This window comes from Meles meles, chromosome 3 (assembly GCF_922984935.1).
Source record: "Meles meles chromosome 3, mMelMel3.1 paternal haplotype, whole genome shotgun sequence".
In the NCBI taxonomy this organism is placed as follows: domain Eukaryota; kingdom Metazoa; phylum Chordata; class Mammalia; order Carnivora; family Mustelidae; genus Meles; species Meles meles.
This window is the reverse complement of record NC_060068.1, coordinates 141,579,510-141,605,904: the sequence shown is the minus strand read 5'-3', so window position 1 is coordinate 141,605,904 and position 26,395 is coordinate 141,579,510. Positions and strand designations below refer to the sequence as shown.

The following is a 26,395-nucleotide window of genomic DNA, read 5'->3' as shown; positions in this document are numbered from 1 at the left end:
ATAAGCAGGTGTGGCACCTAGGGCTTGGCGGAGCGGATGGCTCAGCCTGGGGAGGTGCAGACTTGGGGGGTGACCGTCATGGTTGGCTGGTGTCTGAGGAGCTGCTCTGGCCAGCTGAAGCTGACCTGTTCTGTGAGACCCGGGAAGAGAGGCAGCACTTAGAGCCAGCCAAGATGTCCAGAGGTGTGGCACAGCATCCCGGCGCGGAGACTCTGGCCTCATTTCCACCTGAGGTCTGGCTGTGTGTAGCAGGGCTGGGATCGTCCTCACGCCCCGGCCGGCGGGGGAGCCACCTGTCTGGGCAGGTCTGTGGTGGCGCTCTGGCGGCAGAGGTCCGCTTATAACTGCTCTGTGGCAGCCACCTCTGGTCTGCGCTGCCTGCCCAGGCAGAGGCCAGGTGAGGGGAAATGGGTGTCATCATCACAGTGCCTGAGCTCATGCCTCCGTCTCTGCCCAGATTCCCTTCCTCCGTCCTTACATCAAGGCCGCTCCTGCTCATGCTTTTACAGGAGTCTCAGCCTCACATACTCGAGAGCGCTCTCCCCGATTCCCCTGCAGGTTGAGTCAGTGGTCCTTGAAGTCAGTATGTGGACTAGAGGCGTCGGTATTACCTGGGACCTTGCTGGAGATGCCAATTATCTGGCCCCACCCCTGACCTACTGAATCAGAAGCTGGGATTGGGGGAAGGAGGGATCCAGCAGTCTGAAGAAGCTTCCAAGGGATTCAGGTGTATGCTAAAGTTTAAGAAACACTTGGTTAGATAATTTAAAAAAAAAAAAAAAAAAAGATGCTTCTCTCCTTGGGCTCTCAGCATACTCGGATACCCCCCCCAAAAAGATGCTTCTCCCCGTGGGCTCTCAGCATACCCAACAAATGTGGAAGACCCAGAGAAAAGACCAGTTTCTTTCTACCCTGGCTTCAAAGACCACCATCTCGTAAGAGCCTCCCATCTCCAGGAAGCAACCTTGTGACACAGTAATGAGGTTCAGTAGAGCCCCAACACAGTTATAGGAGACAGTGCCGGGGCCACTGGAAGAAGGCAGGATCAGGGGGCTTGAAGAGTGGGGAGCTTTGTGGGTGGCAGAAGTGGGGGCTAGGAAGAAGCCAGCTGCGTTCTGGGGCTGGAGTCAGGTGGAGAGTGTGGGTTCTGCTTCAGAGAAGCGTGTGTGCTGAAGGCTGAAAGCGTGTGCATGGGTGTGTGAGGACCGTGGTCAGACGTGGTGGGAGAGGGCTGAGGCACCCTAGCTGTCACCAGCCCAGTGGTTTTAAGCATCTCAGTAATTTTATTGATGATCATATAATTGCCACTCAGCATTTTTGAGGGCTTATCAGTGCTTACTAGGCATAATCCTATAAGGCAGGCACTATTATTGTCCCCATTTTCTTAGATGAAAATACTGAGGCCATACAGCCATAAGATGGTAGATGTAGGAATTCCATAGAATTCTGTAGGGGTGCTTAGAAGCATATCTCCTTGGAGGAAGGGAAGTGGGGATGGTCTTGGCGTGTTTGTTTAGCAAGCCACAGCTTAGATTGGTTTTTTAAAGACGCAAAAACATACATACTATCAGATAAGTGAATTAGGTTTTGGCAGGGGTGATGGGATTGTGTTGGGGTGATTGGGGCTGAGGCCTCCCCATTGGGCCTCCACTGCAGACACTGTCATTCTTACTGTTGTCTAGATGACCATTTGGGGCACACAGACTCACTCAGCGCTGAGTGCAGGACCCCACGGCTAGGGCAAGGGAGAAAATCAGAGAGAGAAGAGTGGGTCTCTGGTTCTAGCAGGAGGACTGGGGATGGGGTCAGGATCAGAGCCTACTGTCTAGCCTGCTGTTCTTTTCTGCCTCGGTGTCTCCGAGGAGCCCAGGAGCTGGAGGGCTTTCCTGACACAGTGTGGCAGCCTCTTCATTTTCCCAGCGGGGAACCAATATGCAGGGACTTGCCCGCACAGGGCCACACACGGTGTCATGATTGGGACCAGAACCCAGAGCTATCTCCGTTCTGACCAGGGAAGGGTTTGTTTCCCAAACCCCGTCCCTGACCCCCACCCCATCTCAGGCAGTCTGGGTAGCCATCACCCTCAGGGTGGCCCAGAGCGCTGCTGGGGGCAGAGACGGGTGTGTCCTGGGGAGAAAGCTGCCAAAGAGAGGCAGGGCAGTGTCCAAGGGAAGAACACCAAGAAGCCCAAACCCCAGACGGAAACCAAGTGTGTTTTCTAGGTCCTGAGAGGATATCTGGAACAATGGAAGTAGGATGGGGGAAGCTGGACTATAAAAAGGGCTTCTTGATATCCTTTAAAAAAAAAAAGTGGTCTTTAGGTTTGACTTTTGTTTCTCTGAAGGATGTTTATGTAACTTCCTGAAAGCAAGCTTCCAGGGCTCCGTGAAATTTGTCATGCTGCTGTTTATATACTCAGGGCTTTGAGTGGGAAGGGCTTGATAGGGTGGTCTCCCCGTTTTACAGTTGGTGGAACTGAGGCTCTGAGAGGTGGGAGAGGCCTATTGGAGGTCATGCAGTGAGGTCGCAGAAGACTGGGCCGTGGAGCCGGGGTCTTCTGGTGCCTTGCAAGGGGCTGTCATCTGGACTTACTACTCCCTGGGCCCCGGCTGGCATGGAAGCTGGGCAGTGGCTACATAGGAGTCCCCTTGGGAAACACTCAGAGCCGCGGAAAAGGGCAGATCCGGGGCTGGTTTCTATCGAGGTGGGCTCCCTCGGTGCTGACTTGCAGGGCAGGCAGGAGGCTGGGATGGTGTGCTTAGTGATGCCACCCCCGTCCAGATGCCACGGCCCAGCTGTGCACCGTCTGCCCAGCAGCTGGGAGCTGAGTCACACCCAGTGGGTGCAGAGGCGAGGGCTATTGTATGTCGTGATTTCTTCTGTTCTCCCAGCCCTGAAGGGATGACTAGGCCCTGGGCCCTGATTCATGCCCATGCCTAGGAACTTAAGCAGCTGTGAGTTTAGGCTTCATGTTTACAGCTGTGAGGCGTCTCGAAGGGCTTGGGGGAGTCCTCTTCCTCTGCCCCCTCCTGTCTCTCAATCCTGCGGATCCTATGATCTTGACTCATCTGTTCACACCAATGCAGGAGTCTGTGTGCCCCTGAGATCACGCACAACATTCTGTCAGCATTCCTCTGCATTCTTTCTCTGCAGAGAGAGTCTGGACGTTTCATCAGGTTGTCAGAGGCCCCAGTGTCCCCCCAGGTGCTGACAGGAGGGCGGGGGGCCGTGGGCCTGCACTACAGCGAGCAGGGTGCTGATGAGGCCGTGAGGTTGTTCTAGGAGACGGTAGCCCTCTGGCCGCAGAGCACAGCGGTTCACAGTGTAGCCTCGGAGGCCAGTGTAAGGTTCTAAATCCCTCACTTAGGAGCTGTGTGACGTTGGGGAAGTGGCTGTGCTGTGCCTCAGTTTCCCTCTCTGTCAAAGGGGAAGAATAATAATAGTTATCTCGTGGTATCCCTGGCTTTTAAAATAAGGTAATCCAGGGGAAGGACTTATCCCAGTGCCTGATACAAAGTAATCACTTGGTAAAAGGGTGCTGTTGTTATTAGTCCCAGCTCTGTGATCCTGTTAAGTGCCTTACCTTGGGGGTCTTAGTCCCCACCTGTGGCTCTGTACTTTGTATTGGACTTTCCAGGAGCTGCAAGGCAAGGTGGGAGAGTAGAGGGTAGACAGGGAGGGAGGGAGAACCCTCTCTGTATTTCTGGGATTCTCTGGCCCAGGCCCTCACTCGGTGCCTTGAACATGGCTTTGTCCTGAGGCAGGCTTATGTAACCAGCCAGGCCTGGCCAGACAGGACACGATTCTTAACCTCGTTTTGTCCTCCATTGTCTCTGCCTCCGATGGAGCTGTTGCATTAGCTGACCTGTTCCTCACGCTACAGGGATGAAATCGAACCTGTGCTCTGCTGCTGCCCATTGATTTAATCTGGAGGTTTGCTGGGCGGGGTGGGGCCCTCCCCCTGCCACCTGGGGACAGAGGGAGCTGATGCCTCTTGCCTGCTCTGGGGGCAGAGATAGGGACTCCTCATTAGGGGGAAAGGAAGGCCATAGGCTAGGGGCCCCTTGATCCATGGCCCCTGTGTTTCCAGGGGGTGTGCCTACCCCTCCCCAGGATTCCCTTGCAGGGGTGTTCTCCCTGTCCTGCAGCCCACACGCCTCCTTCTCTCCCCGGAAGCCTTCTGGGCCCCTCCACGACGGGGAAGTTGGCTTCCTCTGAGCTTCAGGGCATGTTCTGTGGCACTGTATGTCCCTTTCCAGAAAACAGAGGCCACAGGCTGCCAGGCCACATCTTCCCCATGGGCAAGTTCTGCTCAGCACATGATGAAAATTGAGCAGATTGCCAAGAGGAGATTTTACCTAAACGTCCCGATTTCTGGCTTTACTTCACAAATTTGGAAGATCAGAACCCCTCGAGCCTGAGTTCTTCGCACACACACCTGGTCTTTCTGGCTGTCCAGGCGTCTGAGTTTGTAACCCTATCCTGACGGTGTGGACTGCTTTCTCTCCTGTGCTATATGGTGTAGCTCCTCGTCTCTCCGCTTTGTGAGCTCTTTAAGAGTGGCGGAGGATGGGGGGCTGGTTCCTCTCTGCTCAGAGCATCATGCTAAGGCTCAGGGCCGTGTACACAGCAGGAGCAAATTAAGTGTTTCCTCTCTGAGCGAAGGTGTGTCAGTGGTGCTCCCTGCCAGCTGCAAAGGTTCCATTTAATCGAGGCCTCTGGATCAGCCTGCCCTGTGGCCCTCGAATCCTCCTTCCAGATAAGCCGTGCTGCTTAGCCACTGACCCAGGCAGCTTCTTAAGCTGTGGATGAACAATCCCTGGAACTGTTGTCCCCACGCTGTGCAGCCACGGGGAGGACCATCTCACCTGCAACCGTCCCACGCTTCACTCTCCCGGGGGACGTGGAGGAGTTTCGGGGGACAGGGAGGCGGGGATCAGCAGCCCTCCGATGGCACCAAGTGCAGACTTCTGTGTCCTACTTCTGTGTCCTGGGGGAACGAGAAGGGGGAAGGCAGGGCATCCGTTCAGGTGTTTACCAGCCGGGCCCTCTCCCGAGACTTTCTCTGCTTTATTCTGCTGCTCAAGTCCATGCGTTATCCATCAGCTCCTTTGTCCAGCTGTCTGTCTGTCCAAGGTTCATTTCACTCTTTCAGTTGAAATCCTGACCAGCCCCGAGGCCAGCTAAGCTGTCTCCCTTTGGATGAGCTCTTGACTGAGGGGTTGTCATTGTTCTGGGTACAAGAAAAAGCGGAGAACTTTGAAAAATTGCATGTAGATTTCAGTCCCCTGTCTTTGGTTCCTTCAGTCTAAGGTACAGCCTCCCTCTCCCCAGAAGGCACAGACACGGGGGTTTGTAGCCAGTTTTGAGGACCTTGTCTTAACTCTTGAAGCCCCAGGCTGACAGGGAGGACCCCTGGAAGGCAGCTGAGCTGTCATGTCAACATGCTCCTTTCCGTCTCTGGGCTTCTCTTCTGCCCTCTGTGTGCTAACATACGGGGTTCCTTTCAGTTGTCGTGACTGACAGAGCCTTATGAGCCATCCTTGGAGAAGATGACAGCGGGGATCAGCATAGGAGCCAGTGTCTGGGTGGGGATGAGAGCCCCCGTCATTGGGCCAGACCCAGAGAGCATTCATGTACTTCAGGTAATCATGGGAAGAGGGAGGCTAGAAGCCAGGGCCAGAGTGGATAGGGCTGTGCCCTGGCCGTCAGGCCCCACAGGGAGGCCCGAGCCCAGGGAAGTTGGAGGTCTAGCCTGTGTGGCCCAGTGGCCTGGCACAGGCTGAGGGGAGCCCCACTGTGTGGTCCTGTGGCAGGCAACCCAGGGCTTCAAGTGCAGGCCTTGATAAGCCATATACAGATGGGTAAACTGAGGTAGATAGAAAAAGGGACTCTACCAGTATCGCACATGAGAGCATAGAAAGTCGGGCCCAGATTCGGGTGATCTGACTCCTAGGCAAGGCTACACTCCTCTGTCCGCACCTCCCTCTGCAGGGTCAATGCCAGATCGCCGAGCGGGACAATAGTCCAATTGTCTGTGTTGACCTCCACGGTAGGGCCTGGAGAAGTGAAGCCACCATCGTCACAGCCACCCCAGAGGCATGAAACCGGTTGGATGTGCAAATTATCCCTCATATATTCTCCATTCCATTTTTTTTCTTCCTTAAACTGTCTCTGGGCCAGCCCCCTTGGTGCCCGTTTCCGCCTGGCACCGGGCTTCATGCTCTTTATTCTGAAAACAAAGCTTCCTTCTGATGGCCCTCCCGCTGGGACAGGGAAAGGGCAGGCATGGCACTGGGCTGCCCTCCTCTGCCCCCTCTTGCTGGGAGCATGGGGCTTTGTCAGATGCCAGACCGGGACCCGGCAGCACTGGGGGGGCTGGGGGCTGGGATCCACCCCATGGGCCCCGCCATCAAGCCCAGAAGTTCTCCTCCAGTGGCCAAAAGGGTGGGCAAAGGTACCAGACAGGAACCAAAGTAAAGCCCTGCTTTGGTCCAGGCAGTCAGTTGTCCCAGCACAGGATGGAGGTCTGGCCAGGAGCTGTTCCTGTGACAACCGTCAGGGTTTCAGCTGATACAGGTGATCAGCCTCCAAGTGACACTGGTCTCCAGGGGCTGCAGAAACCAAAAGAGATGTGCACATGAGGGAGGCAGTAATCCCTCATCCAACAGTGTTTTTTTCAAGCATTGACTTTGTGCAGGCACTTTTTTCTAATCCTGGGACGTGGCAGTGAACAAAACAGACCAAGTCTGTGTTTGGGACTCGGGGCTGACATTCTGGTGGTGGGGTAGAATCAGCAAAGCAACAAACAGTGGTTCAGTACTCGCTGTTTGTCAGGTGGCAAGAGGCCCCAGGAGGAGAAAAAAAGCTTGGTTTGGGGGTAAAAAGAGTGATTTGAGCAAGTGACTCAGCTGTGTTGGGTGGTAGCAGAAGGTCTCCAGAGAGAGGGACAGCAGGCTCCACGAGGGTGGGGGAAGCCACGATGTTCCTGGGGAAGAGCATTTCAGGCACAGGGAATAGCCACACAAAGGCTTCGAGGCACAGGAAGGAGCTGGTGTGCCTGGGATGGAAGGAAGAGCCATCCTGGCAGCAGATGGGGCCTGAGGGAGTGTGGAGGGGCAGACTGCTGGGCCCTCCGGCCCCTCCAGAGGTCTTTGCTGTTCTGTGTGAGGAAAGGGGAAGCTGCCGAGGACTTGGGGCTGGGGTCATACTCCCTTCAGCACACATCGGGGAAGGATCGACTGGGCCACAGCCTGAGAAGAAGCAGGGTACCTGGCTGGGAGGCTTCTGTAGTCACACAGATAAGAAGGGTTCAGGGTGACCACTGGGCAGAGGCCACCAGAGGTCAGATTCTGGATGGATTTTACAGGATAAGCTGATGGATTAGGTGTGGGGTGTGAGAGGAAGAGGGTGTCCACAGCAAGGACTCTGGCCTAAAGGACTGGAGGGACAGTGTTGTCATCTACTGAGACCAGGAAGGCTGCAGGGGACAAACAGGTTTGGGGAGAGAAATGGAGATTTCAGGTCAGATGCATTACGTTGGAGCACTGGCTGGAGTGGAGGGGCACGTGGCTGGTCCCTGCACCTGTGATCTCTGCATGGGTGTGAGGGGTGCCCGCCCAGACTCTGAGAATCTCTCAAGGACAAACGTTCTGGGCCCTTCGTGTTCTTTCCGCTCTTTGCAAACTGCTCCTGCTTTTCCCTTCTGAGGAAAAAGGCAGTTTCTGAGGACTCATTGTCATGGTGGTCCCAACCTTTCTGCCCAGTGTGCCTCTTGTTGGTGGGGGTTGGGTGGGTGGAGGGGAGCTCTGGAGGCCTCAGGCCTCAGGCCTTGCCCTGGCTCTGCTGCCAGTAGAGAGAGCTTTCACTCTGTGCCTTGGTTTCCCCTCTTGTACACAGAAGGGTTGAGCTGGGCCTCTGAGGGTAGTGAGGTGTTCTTGAGGAAACTGGATTGCACCGTACCTTGGAACCCGGGCTTGGAGTTCAGATAATGAGTGTGAATCCTTGCTCTGCCGCTTGGCTGTGAGACTCTGGGCCAGTGATAGAACCTCTCTGAGCCTTAGTTTCCTCATTTGTGGAAACAGGCCAACCGCAGTAACTTGTCGGTGTTGCCGTGAGAGTTAAATGGAAAAATCCACACAAAACACTTAGCTAAGGCTCTGGATATCCCAAACTCTGTTAAATACAGGCTTTTAGTCCCAGTGACCTGGGTGGTGGGTCAGGTTAAAGGGTTTTGCCCGGTGGCAGTAGGAGCCATGGAAGGTTATGGAGTAGGAGCGTGTGACGTGTGGTTTGAGGGCAGCCGTGAGCGTGGGGACTTGGCCTGAGTCCTCTTGCTAAGTCCCTGACTCCTCCTGCCTGCCAGAGTGAGAACTGAGGGCCAGGCCCACTGGACTTGCTTGCCCTTCCCCAGCTGAGGGTCCTCACGGACGGCATGAACAGCCTCCTCCTCGCATAGGTCGCTCGGGGATGGGATTATTTCTCTCAAGTTCTCTTGCAGGACCCCTCGTCTTTACTTCCCAGTGGCTGACCCAAGGGAACGCGAATGTGGGGCTTTGAGGGGTGGGTGACATTGAGGGGACTTGAGTTACACAGAGTGCTCTGGACAGGGCCAGTGGGGACAGGGAAGGCTGGGAGTGGCATTCTGAGGGGTACTTGACTGTGGCCTCAGTTCCTGGTCTGGGTCCAGGCTGGGTGGTGCCTTGCTCCAGTGGAGCCGTGGAGAGGTTGACAACGGGCGGAGGAATGCGGCCCCTCAAGACCCACACTTCACTGGTGCCCAGGCATGCCGGCTGAGCCCTGGGCTTTTGCGAGCCTCTTTCTCGGCAGCTGAGCCATGCCAGGACGGCCAAGGACATTTCAGAGACCCCAGGGCTCACAGCCAGGCTGTCACCAGGCATTGCTTGTTTTCCCAGGGTCCGAGTGATTTTAGGGCTGGAGGGGAGCTCTGGAGATAGTCCAGGGACTTTTCTTACAGCGGGTAAATTGAGATCCAGAGAAAGCAAGGCACTTGACCAAGGTCTCACAGGGCCGGCTCCCTACTATCTGTCACCTCCCTCTGTTCCCATGTCCTTTGCTGAGACTCCTGGCCTCCTGCCCGGATGTTTGTAACAGCCTCTGTCTTGTGGGCTCTCTGAGAGCTTTGTTTGTCTTCCTATTCTCATACTCTTGCCTTAACCTGCCAGGCGCACAAGCTGTTTGTGTCTGGTGTCCTCTCTCCTGGGGTCCCAGACAGAGCAGCGCAGGGTGGAGGTTCTGAGCTTAGACCCCCGAGCCAGCGCTGCCCCTTCCTAGCACGGTGACCTGGGCGAGGTGCCCATGTTCAGAGCCCCAGCGTCTCTGTGAAGTGAAACCAGTAGTACTTCGTTTATGAGGACGGTTAAATGAGATAGTGTGTGAAACGCCGGATATACATGGAGTGAGCTCTCAGAAATGGTCGCTGTTGTGAGTGCTGCTTGAACTGAAAGCCAAGGGCATGGAGGAGTCGACAAAGCTCTAGACCGGGGGGCACAGGAGGTGGGCTCCAAGTTCACTCTCAAACACTGCCTCGCCATGTGCATGTGGGGATGTCACCCCTCCCCCGGGAACCCCATTTTCCTCACTGGGGAAAGACGGAAGAGATCACCGCTGTGTTTTTATGAGGTTGTCCTGTGACACTAAAGCAATGGCTCTGAGAAAGCTTTGCGTGTGTGTAATGATTTAAAAATGGCCCGGCAGGGGCCACGGTGTGCTGGCGGCGATGAAGACACGGCAGCCGTGGTGGCGGACAACTGGCTGGGCCGGAGGCTGGTCAGTCTGCAAATGCTCAGCGCCCACACGGGCTTCCCTTCCCTGCCCGCCTGCTCCCGGCCCCCACCAGCCTGCCTTTCACAGTAGCCTCATCGCTGCACAGTCAGAGGTGTGGGAGGTGCAAAGACCCGCTGGCATCTTCCAGGCCTTAGTGGGTTTTGGGTTCTCTGTGGCTGATGCCATGGAATGCAGGATTACAGCCAGACACTGGTTCGAATCTCAGCAAAGCACTGGGAGCCTTAGCAACGCTTAACTTCCGTGAGCCTCAGTTTCCATACTTTTGAGAGGAAGCGCTAATGAAGCGGAGGCCAAGCATCCAGCAGAGGCCCAGCACGTGGTTATATTGGGTTGGGGGGAGGGGGTTGTATAATGTATTTTCTGCCTGGAGTTTATGGACGGCGGGGAGTGGGGGCCGCTGTGCCCACCTCTGGGGATGAGCTGCAGAGGTCATTCGCCTAGCTTGGAGCCAGGAAGGCCTTTGGAGCCAGCTGGAACTGTCCATTTTGCTGGTGATCCAAGCAAGCCCTGGAAAGGAGCAGATGCTTGCTGGATCACTGGTGGGTTAGAGAGGGGATCTGGGCCTAGGGTCAGACAAGTGAGGCACTTAGAGGCAAGCTGTAGGGAACTCTTACTCTCAGGAGCCCCTGGGAGCTGGTGCTCACTCTCAGCGCTGGGCAGGTGCACAGCAACATCTGAGAATGGGTGCTTCCTGCCTATTCATGCCTGCTGCCTCGCCAGCCTTGCGTAGCCAGGGCTAGGACCACACCTCTGGTTTCCTGACACCAAGAACTGATTCCCGAGCCTTGGAAGTGTGGCGACACCTGTAAGGCACCTTCCAAGTGGCTCACTGAGTCCCCCTGGGCCCCTTTAAAAGGAATCTACAATAAGTAGGTCACTGGGTGCTTTCACTCAGTCTGTGCTCTCTAGTTTCTGGGCTCCAGAGAAAGTGAGGCCCTCCCACCTGGTTCCCCTCCCTTCCCCTTCCCTACCAGCTGTGCCTCCATGGAAGCATGTGGGTGGGGGACTCCTGTCGCGGTGACAAGCCCCAGCAAGTCTAGAGGGACGAGGCCACTTCCATGTGTGTCCAGAGTGAAGCTTCCCGGGTCGCAGCAGGCCCGCGCTGTGCCCACCAGGCCTCCAGGAGATCCGGGAGCGTGTGCCGTGCTAAGTGACTCAAAGCTTTCCCTTCCTCTTTATTGCCCCCAACACATCCAGCTTCCCTCGGCTCTGGCCACAGGGCCTGGAGCCTTTTCAGTTTCCCTAAGGCTTTCTTGTCTTGTGGGCAGCCTAGTCTTGGGGGTCCATGCCCCCCATGGGGGGCAGTTTCCCCATCACCCCTGCTGGGCCTGTTGGCTGGGCCTTAGGCAGCCGTGAAGAGGTAGCCAATGCCTCTGCTCCCTGCAGAGGTTCTCAGTTTTCACGCAGGGCTGGAAGGGTCCTGGGCCACCGTTGTGAGGTGACATGGAGGCACCTGGATAATCAGCCCAGCCTCCATTCCCCCCCCCCCCCCCATACAGACACTCCCATCTTTTTCCCTACGGCAGCTCTCCGGGCCTGAAATCCTGCCATTAGCAAGTAGCCTTGTGCTTTCCTAGGTGTCCTCTAACAAGGCAGGTTCCCTTGTAGGTGGGCAGTCTCACATGTTTGCTGCTGCCGAACAAAGCCAAGCTAGCTTGGCCCCTCTGCAGCTGCGTGTGTGACCGTGGCCTAGTTGCTTCTCCTCTCTGGGCTATGTCAGGCCCTCTTTACCCCACATCTCAACATGCTGGCGTGGTTCTAGGCCTTCCATAACCTGGCAGTCACCCTGCTGCTTCCTCCGCTGGCCAGGGCAGTAGGAAGAACCCACCAGCTGAGTTGGCGCGGGGGCCAGGCCCAGAAGCCGGGGTCGCAAACGCTTTGACCGCCAGCTGGTGCCGGTAGACCATATCAGGCCTTCTTCCTCTGAGGAAGAAGGATGCGTGGGGAAACTGAGGTCTGGAGGGGGAACGGCCTTGTTTGGATCACGTTGGAAGCCGGGCAGAGCTGCGCCGGTGCGGACTCTTCGGGTGCTGGCTGCTACCTTTCTTGAGAGCGTCTGGAGGGCCCATCGGCCTGAGGGCCAGGGACGTGCCTTCTCGCCTTCTGTGGAAGGCGCCTCTCTTGGGGCGAGGGCGGCTCTGCCTGGGTGTGGGGCAGAATTGGGCAGGACGCCCTCTTCCTGACGTCCAGGAGGGAGGGGGGTTGGTGGCCTCCAGCAAGGAACTGGTTAGTGAGGGGCCTGGAGGCTTCTGGCAGGGATGGCGGGGATCTCCATTGGTGGCGCGGCTCAGGGTGCCCTAGGGCCACCCCTCCCTCTCTCCCTCCCAGGGTGAGGGCTGGGCCGGTTTGTCCTAGCTCAGGGATTAGGTGCGGCCGTGTTAAGTGAGGAGTGTGTGGCCATTAAGAGGGCGCGCTGAAGAGAAGTGGAGCCCAGCGCTGCAGCCTGGACATCTGGTGGGTCTTGTCATTCTCTCCCCGGCCTTCCCGTACCCTCTGACCGTGGCCTCTCGCCCCCTCCCTCCTGTCCAGTCCTCCCAGGTCTGTCTGGACGTGTGCGCGCCGGCATGTTCACAGCCACACGGGAGGGGGGCCACTTGGCCTCCAGGCCGGGCACTGAATCCTGCCTGCATTTAGGACCCGAGCAGCTTCCTCAAGTGTCCAGCCCCCGGGGCCGCCCCAGAGAGATGGTTCAGGGCTGACAGGGTGGATTCCGGATGGAGTAGAAGGATGTGGTGGGAAGGAAGGGTTCAGTTTATCTTGTAGCTTTTATCTTGTAGCTTCTCTTGAGTGGGGCAAGTCCGTGGGTCTGAGAGGTAAAGGTTGACTGCCATGGGGTGTAGCTGAAACAGGTCCCAGGGTGCTCAGGAAGTCACATTCATGACTTTGGTCCTGTTTGCACTGTGCAAGCCATGGCATGTCAAAGCCAGAAGGACCCCCGAGAAAGTTCCCATGTCCTTGTTTTGTTGTCTGGTGGGCGCCGGTCAAAGCCATCCTGAACTTGTTTGGAACATGGTATGGTCTCTGTCTAAGGGGGCTCACTAAGAGTTGTTACAGATTCTCAGAGGGTTCTGTAACTCCAGGACATCACAAATGTCTGATCCAGTCCACATCCCTCATTGCCCAGTAGAGGAACCAGGGGCTAGAAGTAGGGACGGGTCTCGTCCAGAGGTGCATAGGGAGCACGGGGAGGGCCTGGGATGCCGGTATGGACTCCAGGAACCACGTGGATTTTGGCTTTTGCGTCTGTGAGATGGGGGACTAGCCCCCACCCCCGACAATGCCTGTTTCTTGGAATCTCTCAGGGGGCATCCAGTGACCTGGGGTGGGCACGTGGAAGGACAGAGGCTGGGACCGCCTGGCATTGCGCAGTTCTCCTGCTGGGGTGGCAGGCGGGGTGGGGCAGGTGTTTGGGACATGATAAACTTGTTTCTACTTCATTGGGAAGAAATGGTGAATAAATGAGGTCATGATAGTACCTGGTGTGCACCAGACCCGTGAAGCAGGATGGTCACCGTTATCCTCTGAGCTCGCTCTCCAAGTTGAGATCTCCTGCTTCCAGCTCTCACTCCTGCCTGTCTCTCTTCTTCCTTCACCTGAAACCTTTGCCTGGGGTATTGGGGCAGCCCCCTTTCTCATGTAGACACCTGCTTGTCAGAGATGACAGAGGCCCCTGGGGACAAGGGAAGGTGAAGGCGCTCTGGCTGAGGTCTTCTTGCCTTTCTGGGAGTCTGTGGTGTCCTTCTCGGCCAGTGAAGGCTTTCCCATCCCTGGAGAAATTGGGTCAGCCTGTGTTTACACAGCTGGGGCTGGTGATTTGCGGGAGGCCTCTCTCTAGACGTGCTCTAGGCCTCAGACCTGGGTTAAGAACGGTGTGGAATGCTGGGCGTGAGGACTTATATAGGGGCTACAAACAGGGGCCCCAAGGTGAGCTGGCTTGGGGTCATCCTAATCGCTGCCCAGCTGTGGGACCTTTAGTCAGTTGCTTAGCCTCTCTGAGCCTAAGTTTCCCCATCTGTAAAGTTTGTGTATCAGTGACCCCACCACTCAGGGTGTGAGGATTGGGCGTAACAGATCAGGGGAAGCTCTCAGCACAGTCCCAGTGAGTTACCAGGAGCTCAGCCAGAATTGGCTGCTGTCAGCGAGGGAGGTTATGATATTTGCAAGGAAATATCATTCCATTTCTTTTGAGTGCCTATGATCTGAGCCTAAGAAAAATAGCAATGAATTTGATGCTGTCACAGATGGATTTGGGGATTGAGAAGAGAGAGCCCTATTTGGGGAAGCTTCATGGGGGGGGCGTGCCCTGTGATGGCCTGCTCACCCTGGTCTGTGTTAGGAGCTTCAGCGGGGACTGGAGGCCAGTGGGTCCTGACCTGTCTCGCTCCTCACTCCGCTCCTTCCGACAAGCTGGTTTGCTTGTTCGCTTGGTAAACCCTTTCTTCAGAGCCAGTGCAAAGGTAAACTCCCAACTCAGGCTCTGTTGGAGGAAAAACAAATTCTCAACAAGTGGGGTCTGAGTTCCTGAGGTCTTTTTTGTTGCACATTCCGTGCTGTGGGGAACTCAGAACAAATCCCAGGCTGGGAACCGGGGAGGGAACCGGCACTTTATGCTTTGTTTGGTTGTTGATTGATGGATGATTTGTGAGTCTTCTTCCAAGACGGATCAGGAGAGGCTGCTTTTGATGTTAAAACACACATAAAATGGATGGAAACAAAAACAGAAAGAGCACCATTCAAAGGGAGCAGAGAGTGGGACGTGCGGGACAGTGGTGAGAGCCGTGCCAGGTGAACCCGTGCAGGACGGGCCTGGGCTCTGGAGCCGGGCGGCCTGTGTGGGATCCCAGCCACCCACTCGTTAGCTCTGTGAGCTCTGGGGCAAGTCCCAGGCCCCCTCCAGGCCTCACTGTCCTCGTCTGTAGTGTGAGGGAAAGGTAGGTCGGAGTGCTGTGGCACGGGTTAAGAGCATAGAGCACAGACATATTTGTGTCTAATAAATGAAAGTTCATATTATTAATGCCATTTAGCTTGGAAATTTCTCACGGCAGATCCAAAAAGGGGAAGTGAACTGGCAGGAGCCCATTTCTCTTGAGCATCTGCCGTGGGTAGGAGAGCACTTCTGCTTTGGAGAGCCTTTGGTGAAGTCGGGGGACCTGTGTTGTAGTCGGGGAGCAGCCGGTGTCTGGCAGCATGCGTGCGGCATTGCATGGTGGGACACAGAGCAGGGGAGCTCACCTAGGACTTTGAAATACAGCCGGCGGAGTCCAGCTCCGGGGCTGAGGCTGGCCGTGGAGGAGGATGGGCAGGGTTTTAATGGACAAGAAAATGAGTCTGGGTAGGTGGGGGTGGCGGCGGGAGGTCCTTTCCTCTCTGGGGGCGGGGGGTCTCTGTGTCCCTGCGTGTTCACAGCAGGGTGGGCTGCACACTCTGCAACCCCGAGACTCGGAGCCAGACTGCCAGCAGTCCCTGGGTGGCAGCCCTGGACTCCGGGGTGACTGATGGGCAGCAGCTTGGCCCGAGGCCAGGCGGCACTGCGGGCCTGTGGGGGATGGGGTGTGCGGTGAATTCCAGCAGAGGAAGGGATTTGCTTCTGGTTCGGCCTCCCAGGGGTGTCATTGGGCTGGAGAGACTCCGGCACAGCTGGGAAGCAAATGTGGAGGATTTTCTCTGCGCTGTACGTGGTGGGTGGGGCAGGCCGAGACTGGGTGGCTGGTAGAGCTGGGCGGCTGCGGGGTGTGGCCGGGTGGTGGGTGGTGGTGGTGTGATTGTGCTGGGGGTGTGACAGGCTGGGAGGGGCTGGGTCAGCTGTGGGGAGTGGCCCTGGGATTGCCTCTGGGGCTCCCAGCGCCTGGGCCGGCCACCACCCCTCCTCCCCCAAGCCTGGGTGCCCATTCACAGACTTTTGAAGCTGTTTGCTTCCCACCCCGCGCTTGGCGCCTGTGGCCCAGATGGCTGAGATGACACCGCTTGAACATACGGGCACCCTGTGAGTCTGTACATTTGTGTGCGTGTGAGTATGGGGGTATGGGGGCAGTGTTGGGAATGCCCGAGGTGGGAAATAAAATCGGGGCTCGGTGAGCAAGCGGGCTGCGGGGACCTTCCTGCATCTGCCTAGCAGCAGCAGCATCACACCAGAGACACAAAACCGCAGGGCCCCCCAAAAAGCCTACATCTTTGGTGTCCAGTGACACGCTCAGTGCCTTGTGCTGCTTAGGAAGTACAGAAAAGAGGGGGCGGGGACTGGGCTGTTTGCTAGTCCCCACCTTCCAGTGTGCTCCCAAACCTGACCTCCTTTCTTCTCCGCCTGGGTCCGCTGTGGATTTGGTCTGTGGCCTTGGGCCAGGTGCTTCCCAAGCCTCAGTTTCCAAATCTGTGAAATGGCTAATCACTGTATTAACCCATGTCACCGTGCGCCAGGCCCTGAACTGTTTGACACACATTGCCTCTGTTAGTTTTGGCAGCAGCCCTGTGAGATAGTAATTGGTATGAAGCCTGTTTTCCACCTAGGGAAACCAAGACTCAGAGAGGTTGAGGGATTTGCTCAAAAATCCCGATGTTGGTAAATAATGGAGGCAAGGTTCAAGCCCAGGGAGTCTGGCTCCAGTTGGAGCCCTTCACCATAAGGCCACAGCTAGCACACGGCCGCCTCTCCTGATGGGTGGGATGCAACAGGGAATGACAGGTGCCGCCCTTCCCAGGAGGCTGGGTGCACACACCCCAGGAAAGGCACAGGAAGCTGAGCCTCAGAGAGCTCGAGTTCTCACTCCTGGAGTCTACCTGTCCATCTAGGGCAGAGCCAGACCCTGATTTCTAGATAACTTGGTCTCTGGAAGGCCTTTGGTCTCTGCCTCCTTTCTCTCCAGGTCCTAGAGAGGATTGTGGGGGAAGCAGAGCATTTTGGAGTTGGGGGGGTGAGGGGTAAGGAGTGACTTTCAACTCCAGAGCAGTGGCCACAGTTACCGTGGTATTTCCCGAAAGTGCACCGTTGCCATGGCATCTCCATGACGACCAGAGCATCTCATTCATTATCCCCAGCACCTTGGCAGGGAGAGCTGGGCCTAGGGCTGGGAGAGCACAGTGGGAGCCTGGCTCAGGGCTCGAGGCCTCGGTGGCTGAGGCCCCCTCCCACTGTCCCCTGTTGCAGCCAAGGTGTCCCTGCCAGGCTCTGTTCTGTCTCTCGGGGTCTGGGTTCAAACTTCAGCTCTGTCAGGGACTAGCTGTGTGATTTTGGGCAAGTGACTTAACCTCTCTGAACCTCATTCTCCTTGACGGTAAATGTAAATGATGACAGTAGTAGTTACAAGGCTTATATGAGGTTAGGTGTGTAAAAGAGCTAAACATAGTGCCCAGGCTTGTGGTAAGTGCTTGAAACATGTAGCGATAAAAATAACAATGATGTTGGGGCGCCTGGGTGGCTCAGTGGGTTAAAGCCTCTGCCTTCGGCTCAGGTCATGATCCCGGGGTCCTGGGATCAAGCCCCGCATCGGGCTCTCTGCTTCTCGGGGAGCCTGCTTCCTCCTCTCTCTCTGCCTGTCTCTCTGCCTACTTGTGATCTCTATCTGTTGAATAAATAAATTAAAAAAAAAAAACAATGATAATGATTGTGACGTTATCACTATTGTTATTATTTTTATTATAAAAGGCCCTTAGGGAGACTCTGCATGGAGGAATGAAAGACCAAATTTGAAGTTAGGAAGGAAACCCATTTGAGTCAAGATTTAGCGGTTTTCTGTGTAACAGCAAGTCGTTTCACGTTGGAGCCTCAGTCTCCTTATCTGTAAATTGGGAGTAATAACAGCTCATTATGCCTCATTCATACCCTGAATACTTAATTAGAACCTATGCCTGGGGAGAGCGGTGGGGGTTGCTGCAATGAATCAGACTTGTCCCTGCCCTTCAGGGCACCCAGGCATGTGGGGAAAGAGGAGAAATGAAATTAGTATTTGTGGGGGACCCTCCGTGTGCCAGCTGCCAGATGCCAGGCAGGGCCTGTCCCAGCAGGTCAGTAAATCCTCCTCCTGCTCTGGGATCTGGTGGCTCCGGGGTGCAGAGTTGTGTATGGAGACACCTCGAGTCCCCTGTGCGTGGACCTTACACCCAGGTGCACCCAGGGACTGGGTAGGAAGTCAAATGAAGGAAGGAGGAGGTCGGCTATGGGACTGTGTGGCCTGTGGGGATGAGTGCCCAGTGTCAGCAGAACATGCAGTTTTTAAAGAAAAATTAGAAGTTTTAACTTATGTGTGAAATCTCCTGATTTTGAAATATTGATAATGAATCTCAAATTTAAGAAAAATGCTGTGCTAGCCAAAGAATGCATATTTGTGTCCTGTTTTGGCCTGAAGGGCCTGGCTTTCCAGTTCCACTCTGTGGAGAGGGGATGGGGCCAGGCAGAAGCCTGAGGAATGAGACTTGGGGGCAGGAAAGGGGGTGGTGCATGGGGATGACTTCAGAGAGGTGATGACATTGGAACTGGGGTCTTGAAGGATGAGTAAGTATCCCAAGGGGGAGGGGGAGGCATTCCTGCAATGGGAACTTCATGAGCACAGGCTTAGATGCACGACCAAGACTGGTGACTGGCTGGGCGAGGCTGGAGTTCAGGAAAACCGCTGGCGATGTCGGCAAGACCCAGGCAGGGCCAGGGCAGCAGGGGAGGGACAGCGTCGAGATCTCAGCCTCCAGCTGTCCTGGAGGACTTGGTGGCTCCAAGGGGATTAGAAGCCCCGCAGTGCCCCATCCTTGAACCACAGGGACCCTGGAATGCAGGCGGGTGTGGAGGGTCTGGAATGGCTGGCTCCAGGCCCTCATGGGGGTTGCAGTGGTGGGGGGCAGTGCTGGAGGCTCCTCTTGCCAACAACATCTCACCCTCCCCTGCCTCCCACTTCAGAGTATTTGGCTTCTCTGGGGACAGGCTAGTCGGCCCATTTTCTTTCTCCCTTTACCCTCTCCTAGGCCTGGGCTTCGCCATGGCTTCCTCCCTGGCCTCCTGGCCTCTTACCCATCTGACCTTTGCCCATCCGTGTGGCTCCAGGGAAAGGCATAGCCTCTGAAAATGGGGATTTGGGCTTCTGAGGGCTGTCAGAGGCTTGAGAGAGCATGGAGCCAGCTTGACCGAGCTTTGCGGTCTCAGTTCTTGTCCGCACTGGGCCTCCATTCGCCAAGCAGCCGGCGTGCACAGGGAGAGGGGCTGACCCAAATTTGGTGCTGTGTGCCCAGCACGGTCTGTGTGCTTTTTATGTGTCAACTCACTTAATTTTCACAGCTCTGGGAGCATGTCAGACTTTGCTGTTTTACAGATTAGGAAACTGGGAGCACCGACAAGTTGAATAACTTGCCCAAAGTCACACGGCTGCTGGGAGGCTGCGTGAGTGTGAATGAAGCTGCCTGCTTCCAGTCTGTGTGTAACCTCAAGGCTTTCTTACCGTAGAGCTTTAGGTCCTCAGGTGGTTTGAGGGTATGGGTCTGAATTCCTTGAAATTGTTACAGGATTTTGCAGCATATATGTGTATTCTTTATGGGAAAATGTTGTCAGATTCCCACAGGGGTCTAGGACCCCCAGATGCCTGAGACTGCTGGTTGCATCATTCACAGGGACACTGAAAGTCTGTTCATGCAATCGACCAAGGGCCAGTGATCATAGCATCCAGGCCTGCAGGGGAAGCATGGCTGGGTGGCCAGAGTGGCTAGATGCCCCCAGGCATGGCAGACTGGCAGGGCATCAGCCTGGCTGCTGTACCTCTCCACCCACTGTGCTGTGGTCCTGGCCCCAAGGCCGAGAGGTGGGGCTCATTGTGGCCACAGGGCAGAGGGCTGCCCTTATCAGTGGGAAATGGGATGCAGTTGCAAAATGGGAATAAACAGGACTATCACCCCAGCCCTCCAGCTGTTCCAGGAAACCTGTTCCCTCTTGCCTTGCTCTCTCAGCTAGAGTGGCAAGGAGTCCCTGGAAAGCTCGGCTGGGTCTCTCTTTTTTTTTTTTATTTGACAGACAGAGATATCAAGTAGTTGGAGAGGCAGGCAGAGAGAGAGAGAGAGAGGAGGAAGCAGGCTTCCCACTGAGCGGAGAGCCCGATGTGGGGCTTGATCCCAGGACCCTGGGACCATGACCTGAGCTGAAGGCAGAGGCTTAACCCACTGAGCCACCCAGGTGCCCCATCGGCAGGGTCTCTTATCTCCAGTCTGAGGCATGTGCCTCTCCCTATTCCTCCCTACCCACTCCCCGCCAACTTGTTCTCCTGGTCAGTTCAGGTACCACTTCCTCCAGGAAGCCTTCCTTGATCCTACTCCTCCTGAAGAGTTAAGTCCCCCTGAGTTCTCTCAAAGGCCCATCTCCCACTACCACACTCCTCCCCCTGCATTGTAGGTGCCTGTTTTCTTGGCTACCTTGGGTTCCCCATGGTGCTGGCATATAGTAGGGACTGAATTGCAGAATATGGGAGGTGGGAGAGCCCCTCTGAGATTGACCCAAGCTCCTCTCTGACAGGCAGGAAGCCCAGAGAGGGGTAGGGGTGTGCTCCGAGTCACACAGCGTGTCATTGGCAGAGCTGGGAGCGGCACGGGTGTCTGGGACATTTCCTCATTTCCCACTCCTGCCTCTTGCTTCTGAGCACATCTTCTAAAAACATTTTTTTTTAAATTTTCACAAACGTAGTAAATGATGATTGTAGAAAATTTAGGAAACAAAGAGAAGAAAAAAAATCATTCGGACATAATCATCGTTAACATTTTGGGCTTTTTGTTGTTGTTGTTGTTGGGATTTGGTACCAGTTTCTGGCTTACACATAACAATTTTTAACAGAAATGTGACCACGCAGACTGCTTTTATAAATGTTTTCCACTTTAACAACATGTGTGGCAATTATATTTTTGTGTCAGTAAATGTCCTTCTTCCGCATCTTGTAGAAGTTGTAAGTGGCTGCCTGGGATTCTGTCTGATGCTTGCATCATAGTTGCTAAGAACAATCCCCTGTTGCTGGGCATTTGCTCTTACAAGCAGCATGGGGATTCAGATTCTTGTGGGGAAATCATCACACATGCCTACAGTTACAACCCCTACAATAATAAGTCCCTAGAACTGCGTTTGTTGGGTCTCTGGTTTGCTGGGACCAACACTCAGCACACCAGATCGTCTCTTGGGCCTGGGAGGGATTTTCAAGATCTTCACCCCCTAGTCTGGGCCTGAGGCTTCTGTTCACTCCCTGGCTGTGCCCACCCAGACCCTCATACCTTCTGTCCCCATCTCTCTCCTGCTGGCTTTCAGCAGCTGCTTCCACTCTTGTGTAAGGGAGACTGGGGGCCGTAGGTTAGTGGGTGCGGGTGTGTGGTCTCCATTTACTTTCCAGTGAGACCAATACGGGTGGCCTGCGCTGGGAGGAGGATAGGGCTGAAGGGGACCCAGGAACCCCAAGTTCTGGCTGCCTGATGAGGCGGCTGAGCCCATTCAGAGAGAGAAATGGGTGGGGGGAGGCACTGTGGGTGAGGGGGAGATGGTGAGGATGGGGTGTTCAGCCGTGATTTAGAGTTCCGCCTCTGACTCCCAGGCCTTCGGATGTTTGTTTCACGTTGTCATTCCTGCTTCTGGGGCTCTCTTGGTCTGGTCTTGGACTCTGTCATTACAGTGAATAGCAACCACCATCGCAGACACCATGTTGTAGCCATTATGCACATTAGGGCAGGGGGCTTACACCCTGAGCCTCTTGTGAGGCAGGTACCATTGTCAGCCCAGTTTCACAAGTAGGGAAACTGAGGCTCAAAGAGATTACGAGGCTTGTATGACATTGTGCAGCCAGGTTGGGCAACAGTGCTTGAGTGTGGGCCCACCGAGGTCCGGTCCTGTGTGTCCGCGGTCAGCAGACGCCCCAGAGCCCACTCTCTGACTTTTCACCTCCGGCTCTCTTCATCTCTCCACAGCCTCGGCCCCGGGGGCCCCATCGAGCGAGCGACATGTGGCAGTCCCGGACCGGCCCAGCGCCCTTCTGCCCACTGCTCAGCACCCCCAGGAGGCCCTGACGCCCTGGGGGCACTTCTCCTGTGCACAGGACCACGTGGGGGTTTGCCATGGTGACATAAAGGGGCACAGAGGAAGGAAGGAGTGCGACCGGCCTGTGGACTGTGCCCCTGGCTGGGAGGAAGGGCCGGGGGCCCAGACCCTCCACTCCTGCTGCCCACCAAGGGCTGCGCTTGCTCAGTGTCTGTGAAACTGTTGCTCAGTGGACGACTCTGGTGTCTCCTGCGTGGGGCCTGGGGGTGGCCAGGGCAGGTGGGCCTCCGGCGGCCGTGGTCTTGGGGGCCAGGATGCCTGCCCTGGCACGCCTCCGGAGGCTGTGTCGGCACGTGTCCCCGCAGGCTGTCCTCTTCCTGCTGTTCGTCTTCTGCCTGTTCAGCGTTTTTGTCTCAGCCTACTACCTGTATGGCTGGAAGCGGGGCCTGGAGCCCTCGGCAGACGCCCCTGAGCCAGACTGTGGGGACCTGCCCCCTGTGGCCCCCAGCCGCCTGCTGCCACTCAAACCCATACAGGCAGCCACGCCCTCCCGCACGGACCCACTGGTGCTGGTGTTTGTGGAGAGCCTCTACTCCCAGCTGGGCCAGGAGGTCGTGGCCATCCTGGAGTCTAGCCGCTTCAAGTACCGCACGGAGATCGCACCGGGCAAGGGGGACATGCCCACACTCACCGACAAGGGCCGTGGCCGCTTTGCCCTCATCATTTACGAGAACATCCTTAAGTATGTCAACCTAGACGCCTGGAACCGGGAGCTGCTGGACAAGTACTGTGTGGCCTATGGTGTGGGCATCATCGGCTTCTTCAAGGTAGGCGGGGCTGGGGGTCCCCAAGCAGTTCATAGCTCTGGCTGAGTTTGAGTCCCCATTTTGATCTATACTCAGTAGCTGAGTGTCTGACTTTTCTCATCTGCAAAATGGGTATAATGGTAGCGCCTACCTCCTAGGATTGTCATGAAGGAGAAGTGGGTGAGTATTTGTAAAGCACTTGGAGCACACAGTGCCTGCTGCCAACTAAGTGCTTTTTAAATACTAGCTTTTCAGGGTGTCTGGGTGGCTCAGTTGGGTAAGTGTCTGCCTTCAGCTCAGGTCACACGATCTCGGGGTCCTGGGATTGAGCCCCACATTGGGCTCCGTACTCAGCAGGGAGTCTACGTCTCCCTCTGCCCCTCCTCCCAGCTTGTGTGAGCTCACGTGCACACCGTCTCTCTCTTTCAGATAAAATCTTTAAAAAATATATTAGCTTTTGGACTTGCCTAAAGGAAGGCCCCAAAACGGTTGTGAGGTGGGAGAGGCTTGGCGCCGTGAACATCATGGCAGTCTTCCTGAGGGATGGGGTGTGCCCTCATTTTGCAGATGGGCAAACCAAGGCGTGGGAAGGTTACGTATCTGAGGCTGGGTAGCCTGGAAGTGGGAGAGCCAGAATTTCAGCTCCAGTTTAGGTGGTCTGGGCTCTGGATCCTGTGCTCTTTCCCCTTGGCTCTGGTGGGCTGTGGCATTTACGCACCTCCTGAATAGAGCCATTTTGCATTGAAGGAAAGAGGAGAAAGAAATCCCAGCGGACAGGTGAGCTTCTCTGGGCTCCGTGGGGGCACCCAGAATGACTGCTGGGATCAGAGTCCTTGCTGAAAGTGTTGTGGAGAAGCTGTCCATGGGGAGCAGCTGGATGGGGGAATCTAGAGGCTCTGGCTTCAAGATGGGCAGTAGGGACTCTAGGTAGGTGCTTGGGGACATTCAGCAAACATTTACAGCATGCTGACTATGTTCCAGGTCCTTTGCTAGGCACTGGGGACATGGGGGTAATCGAAGTGTGCAGAGTCGCTGCTGTCACGGAGCTGACATTTCAGTGCAGTGCGGTGGGGTCAGTGACAGGCAATGAACAAGTAAACACACCATGTGGCAAATGGTGATAAGTATGAGAAGGAATAAAGCCTGGAAAGGGCACAGGGAAGTAATGGGTATGGGCAGTTGACACTGTTTTTGATAGAATGGCCACTTTGACAAAGTGACTGGAAGGAGGGGAGACAAGGAGTCACATAGTTCTCTGCACGAAGGGCCTTCCAGGCAGAGGTGACGTTAGTAAGTGTGCAGGTCCTGAAGCAGGTTCTTTGTTGGCGTGAGCTGGGAGAGGAACAGGAGTGGGTCAGAAGGGGTGCGTGTCTGCCGGCGGGGCACCCTGTGTCCCCAGGCGTTCGTGAGCACCCCTGTGCCCTGGCCCCCTGTGCTCGGTGTGGGGAGGAGCCTGGTCCAGAGGAGGGTTCCCACGGTGTGTCCTTTCCCACATGAGTGCAGCTCTGCCACTAAAAGAAGGTTTTATGGGCCAAGAAATTGAAGGCCCTTAGAAGTCCTGCAGTGGAGCGAACCTGGTGAGATTTGTTCCCCAGCTGGCTTGATCACAGAGGCCTTTATTTCACAGAGCATCCTCTGGGAAACACTGGCCTGGTTTATGGCTTTTCATGTGCCATAACCTCAGACTGCCTCTGCTGTCTGTTTTTTCTTTTCTCGTGGACTCTTCCGTTCCCTGCCATGAACTTCATTAAGTTTGATCGGGAGCCCCAGGCCCGAAGAACACCTCACAATGGCTGATACTTACTGAGTGCTGCCCCAGCCCCGTGCACTGTCCGTGCACTTTGTGTGAAAAATGAACACCCAGCACCCGCCACCATCCTCTAAGGGAGGTGGATATCATCCTGATTTTAAGAGAAAAGGAAACCGAGGCAAAGTGGGGTGAAGAGATGTGCTTCCACTCCTCTCTCTAATAGGCACAGATCCAGGATTTGAACCCAGGCAGTCTGGCTGCAGAGGCTTTAGTAACCACCATGTGATGAATCCAGGGCCTCAAATGCCCCTTTTGGAGTAGAATTTGCATCAGAGCACAGAACTCCCGTAGTCTCCAGGGACCAGGCAGGGGTCCTGTCTAGCCCCAGTTCTTGGGTCTACAGAAGGTGGACATGAGGCCCCAGGGAGCAGAGGGACAGGCTCACTGTCTTGTCTCTCTGGGGGGGGTCTGTGGAAATTCCAGTCTTTGTGCTCTTCCTGCCATACTGCGTGAGACAAGACGGCTGCTTGGTCTTGAGATGGGGCCTGTGACTTTCCTCTCAAACAGAGCCCTCTGGTGGTCAAGCTCCATCTTTTGGCTCTTTGCACAAGGCCTGCGTTGGTGCTGTGCCTTGGGCCCTTCAAACCCAGAGGGTCTCTGCACTCCAGAGGTCTGGAGACACTTGCTTGCCAGTTGCGCAGGTTCTGGATTCCCAGGTCAGTGTAGGAGCAGGGGCTGAAGAATCCAGACCCTCGTTCACATCTTTCTGTCATTTATAAGCAGAGGGACCTGGGGCAGGATCTTCAACCCATCTGTGACAGCGGGTGGCACCCTGAGCCACCCATTAAATGGCAGCTAGTCTTGCTTTGTCATCTCCGTGTTCAGCAGACGTAGCTGGCAGTCGGTCGCCTCTGTCCGTCTCGTGGCTCTGACCGGCACGTGCTCCTGGGAGGTCCCAGGGGGTCGGGGCTGATCTTCATCGATAGCCTTGGTTCCTGACATCGTTGTATCTCAACTGCATGACTCCAGGGGCCCTGGAGCTGACCACATCCTGGCAGGGGACTGACAAGGGCTGCCCAACCTCTTTTATCGCACACTTACTATGTGCCGGATGCGGAACGCATTGCTTTGCAGGCCTGATCCTGGGTAAGTCTCACGACCACCCTGTGAAGGAGGCATTTTATTTTCAGGAGTAAACTGAGACTCCACGCAGAGTAGCTGTTTGGAGTAACATGGCCAGTAAGTCAGGGCCGAGGTTAGACTGCCTCACTCCTGCCTTCCAACCCAGTCACGCACGGGCATGTCAGTGCAAACAGACGGACGGACTGGGGGCCTGAGACCACAGAAGACCCCCTTCGGGGGGTCCCAAGGTCATCCATCTGGTTACTAACAGAATCTGTATTAGGCCTCCCGATTCCCAGGTCAGGGCCCTTCCTCCCTCGAACTGCATGACTCCCTTGGGAGATTTGGTGTCTCCTGAGTGGGTCCTCAGTGCTGAGGAACAGGAGGGGTTCCCCTCTGGTGGGCTGAGGCCTACAGGTGGGGTCATTCTCTGCAATGCTGAGGCTTGCTCTCCATTCCCTTCCCCAACTGGCTCCTTTGCATTGCTGACTGGCTTTCTGCCTTCCTCCACGTCCCCCAGCTGGGCCGCTAGCTGAGCTGCCGGGGCCTGGCAGTCAGCTCAGGAATGGGGCTTTGAAATGGGATCCCCCAGTGCCTGCCGGCCAGTGTGGCCTCCCAGGCCACAGCAGGTGAGGGACAGGGCCTGAAACATCACTGGGCCCCCTGCTTTTGCCCCCACATAGCCCAAGTAGTTCCTATCCTTGGCCGGTTCTGGCTTAGGGGTCCTGTGGACCTTGGGGCTGGGTGGAGCGGCCTCTTGGGCTGGGGCTCTGCACTGGGTCTCGACTCTCGAGCCTAGTTCAGGACAGGGTGGGCCTTGGGAGGTACTGGTATGTGGAGAAGTGCATGTAGGTCCCTTACTGCATTGTACAAGGCCAGAGCCCTGCAGAGCCTTTGTGGGAATTAGAAACAAGCACTCCTGTGTGGCGGCTCTTA

At 55.8% G+C, this 26,395-nt stretch overlaps 1 protein-coding gene across 2 annotated transcripts in view; it reads left to right on the top strand.

Annotated features, from left to right (window-relative positions):
• The window catches only part of NDST1 (N-deacetylase and N-sulfotransferase 1), a 58,504-nt gene that overhangs the window by 6,562 nt on the left and 25,547 nt on the right, over positions 1 to 26,395 (top strand). For both annotated transcript variants that reach the window (XM_045999539.1, XM_045999540.1), the window contains exon 2: positions 21,712 to 22,608. In XM_045999539.1, coding sequence (XP_045855495.1) covers positions 22,096 to 22,608 — 513 coding nt within the window. In that variant the 5' untranslated portion in view covers positions 21,712 to 22,095. The remainder of the gene's footprint in view (positions 1 to 21,711; positions 22,609 to 26,395) is intronic.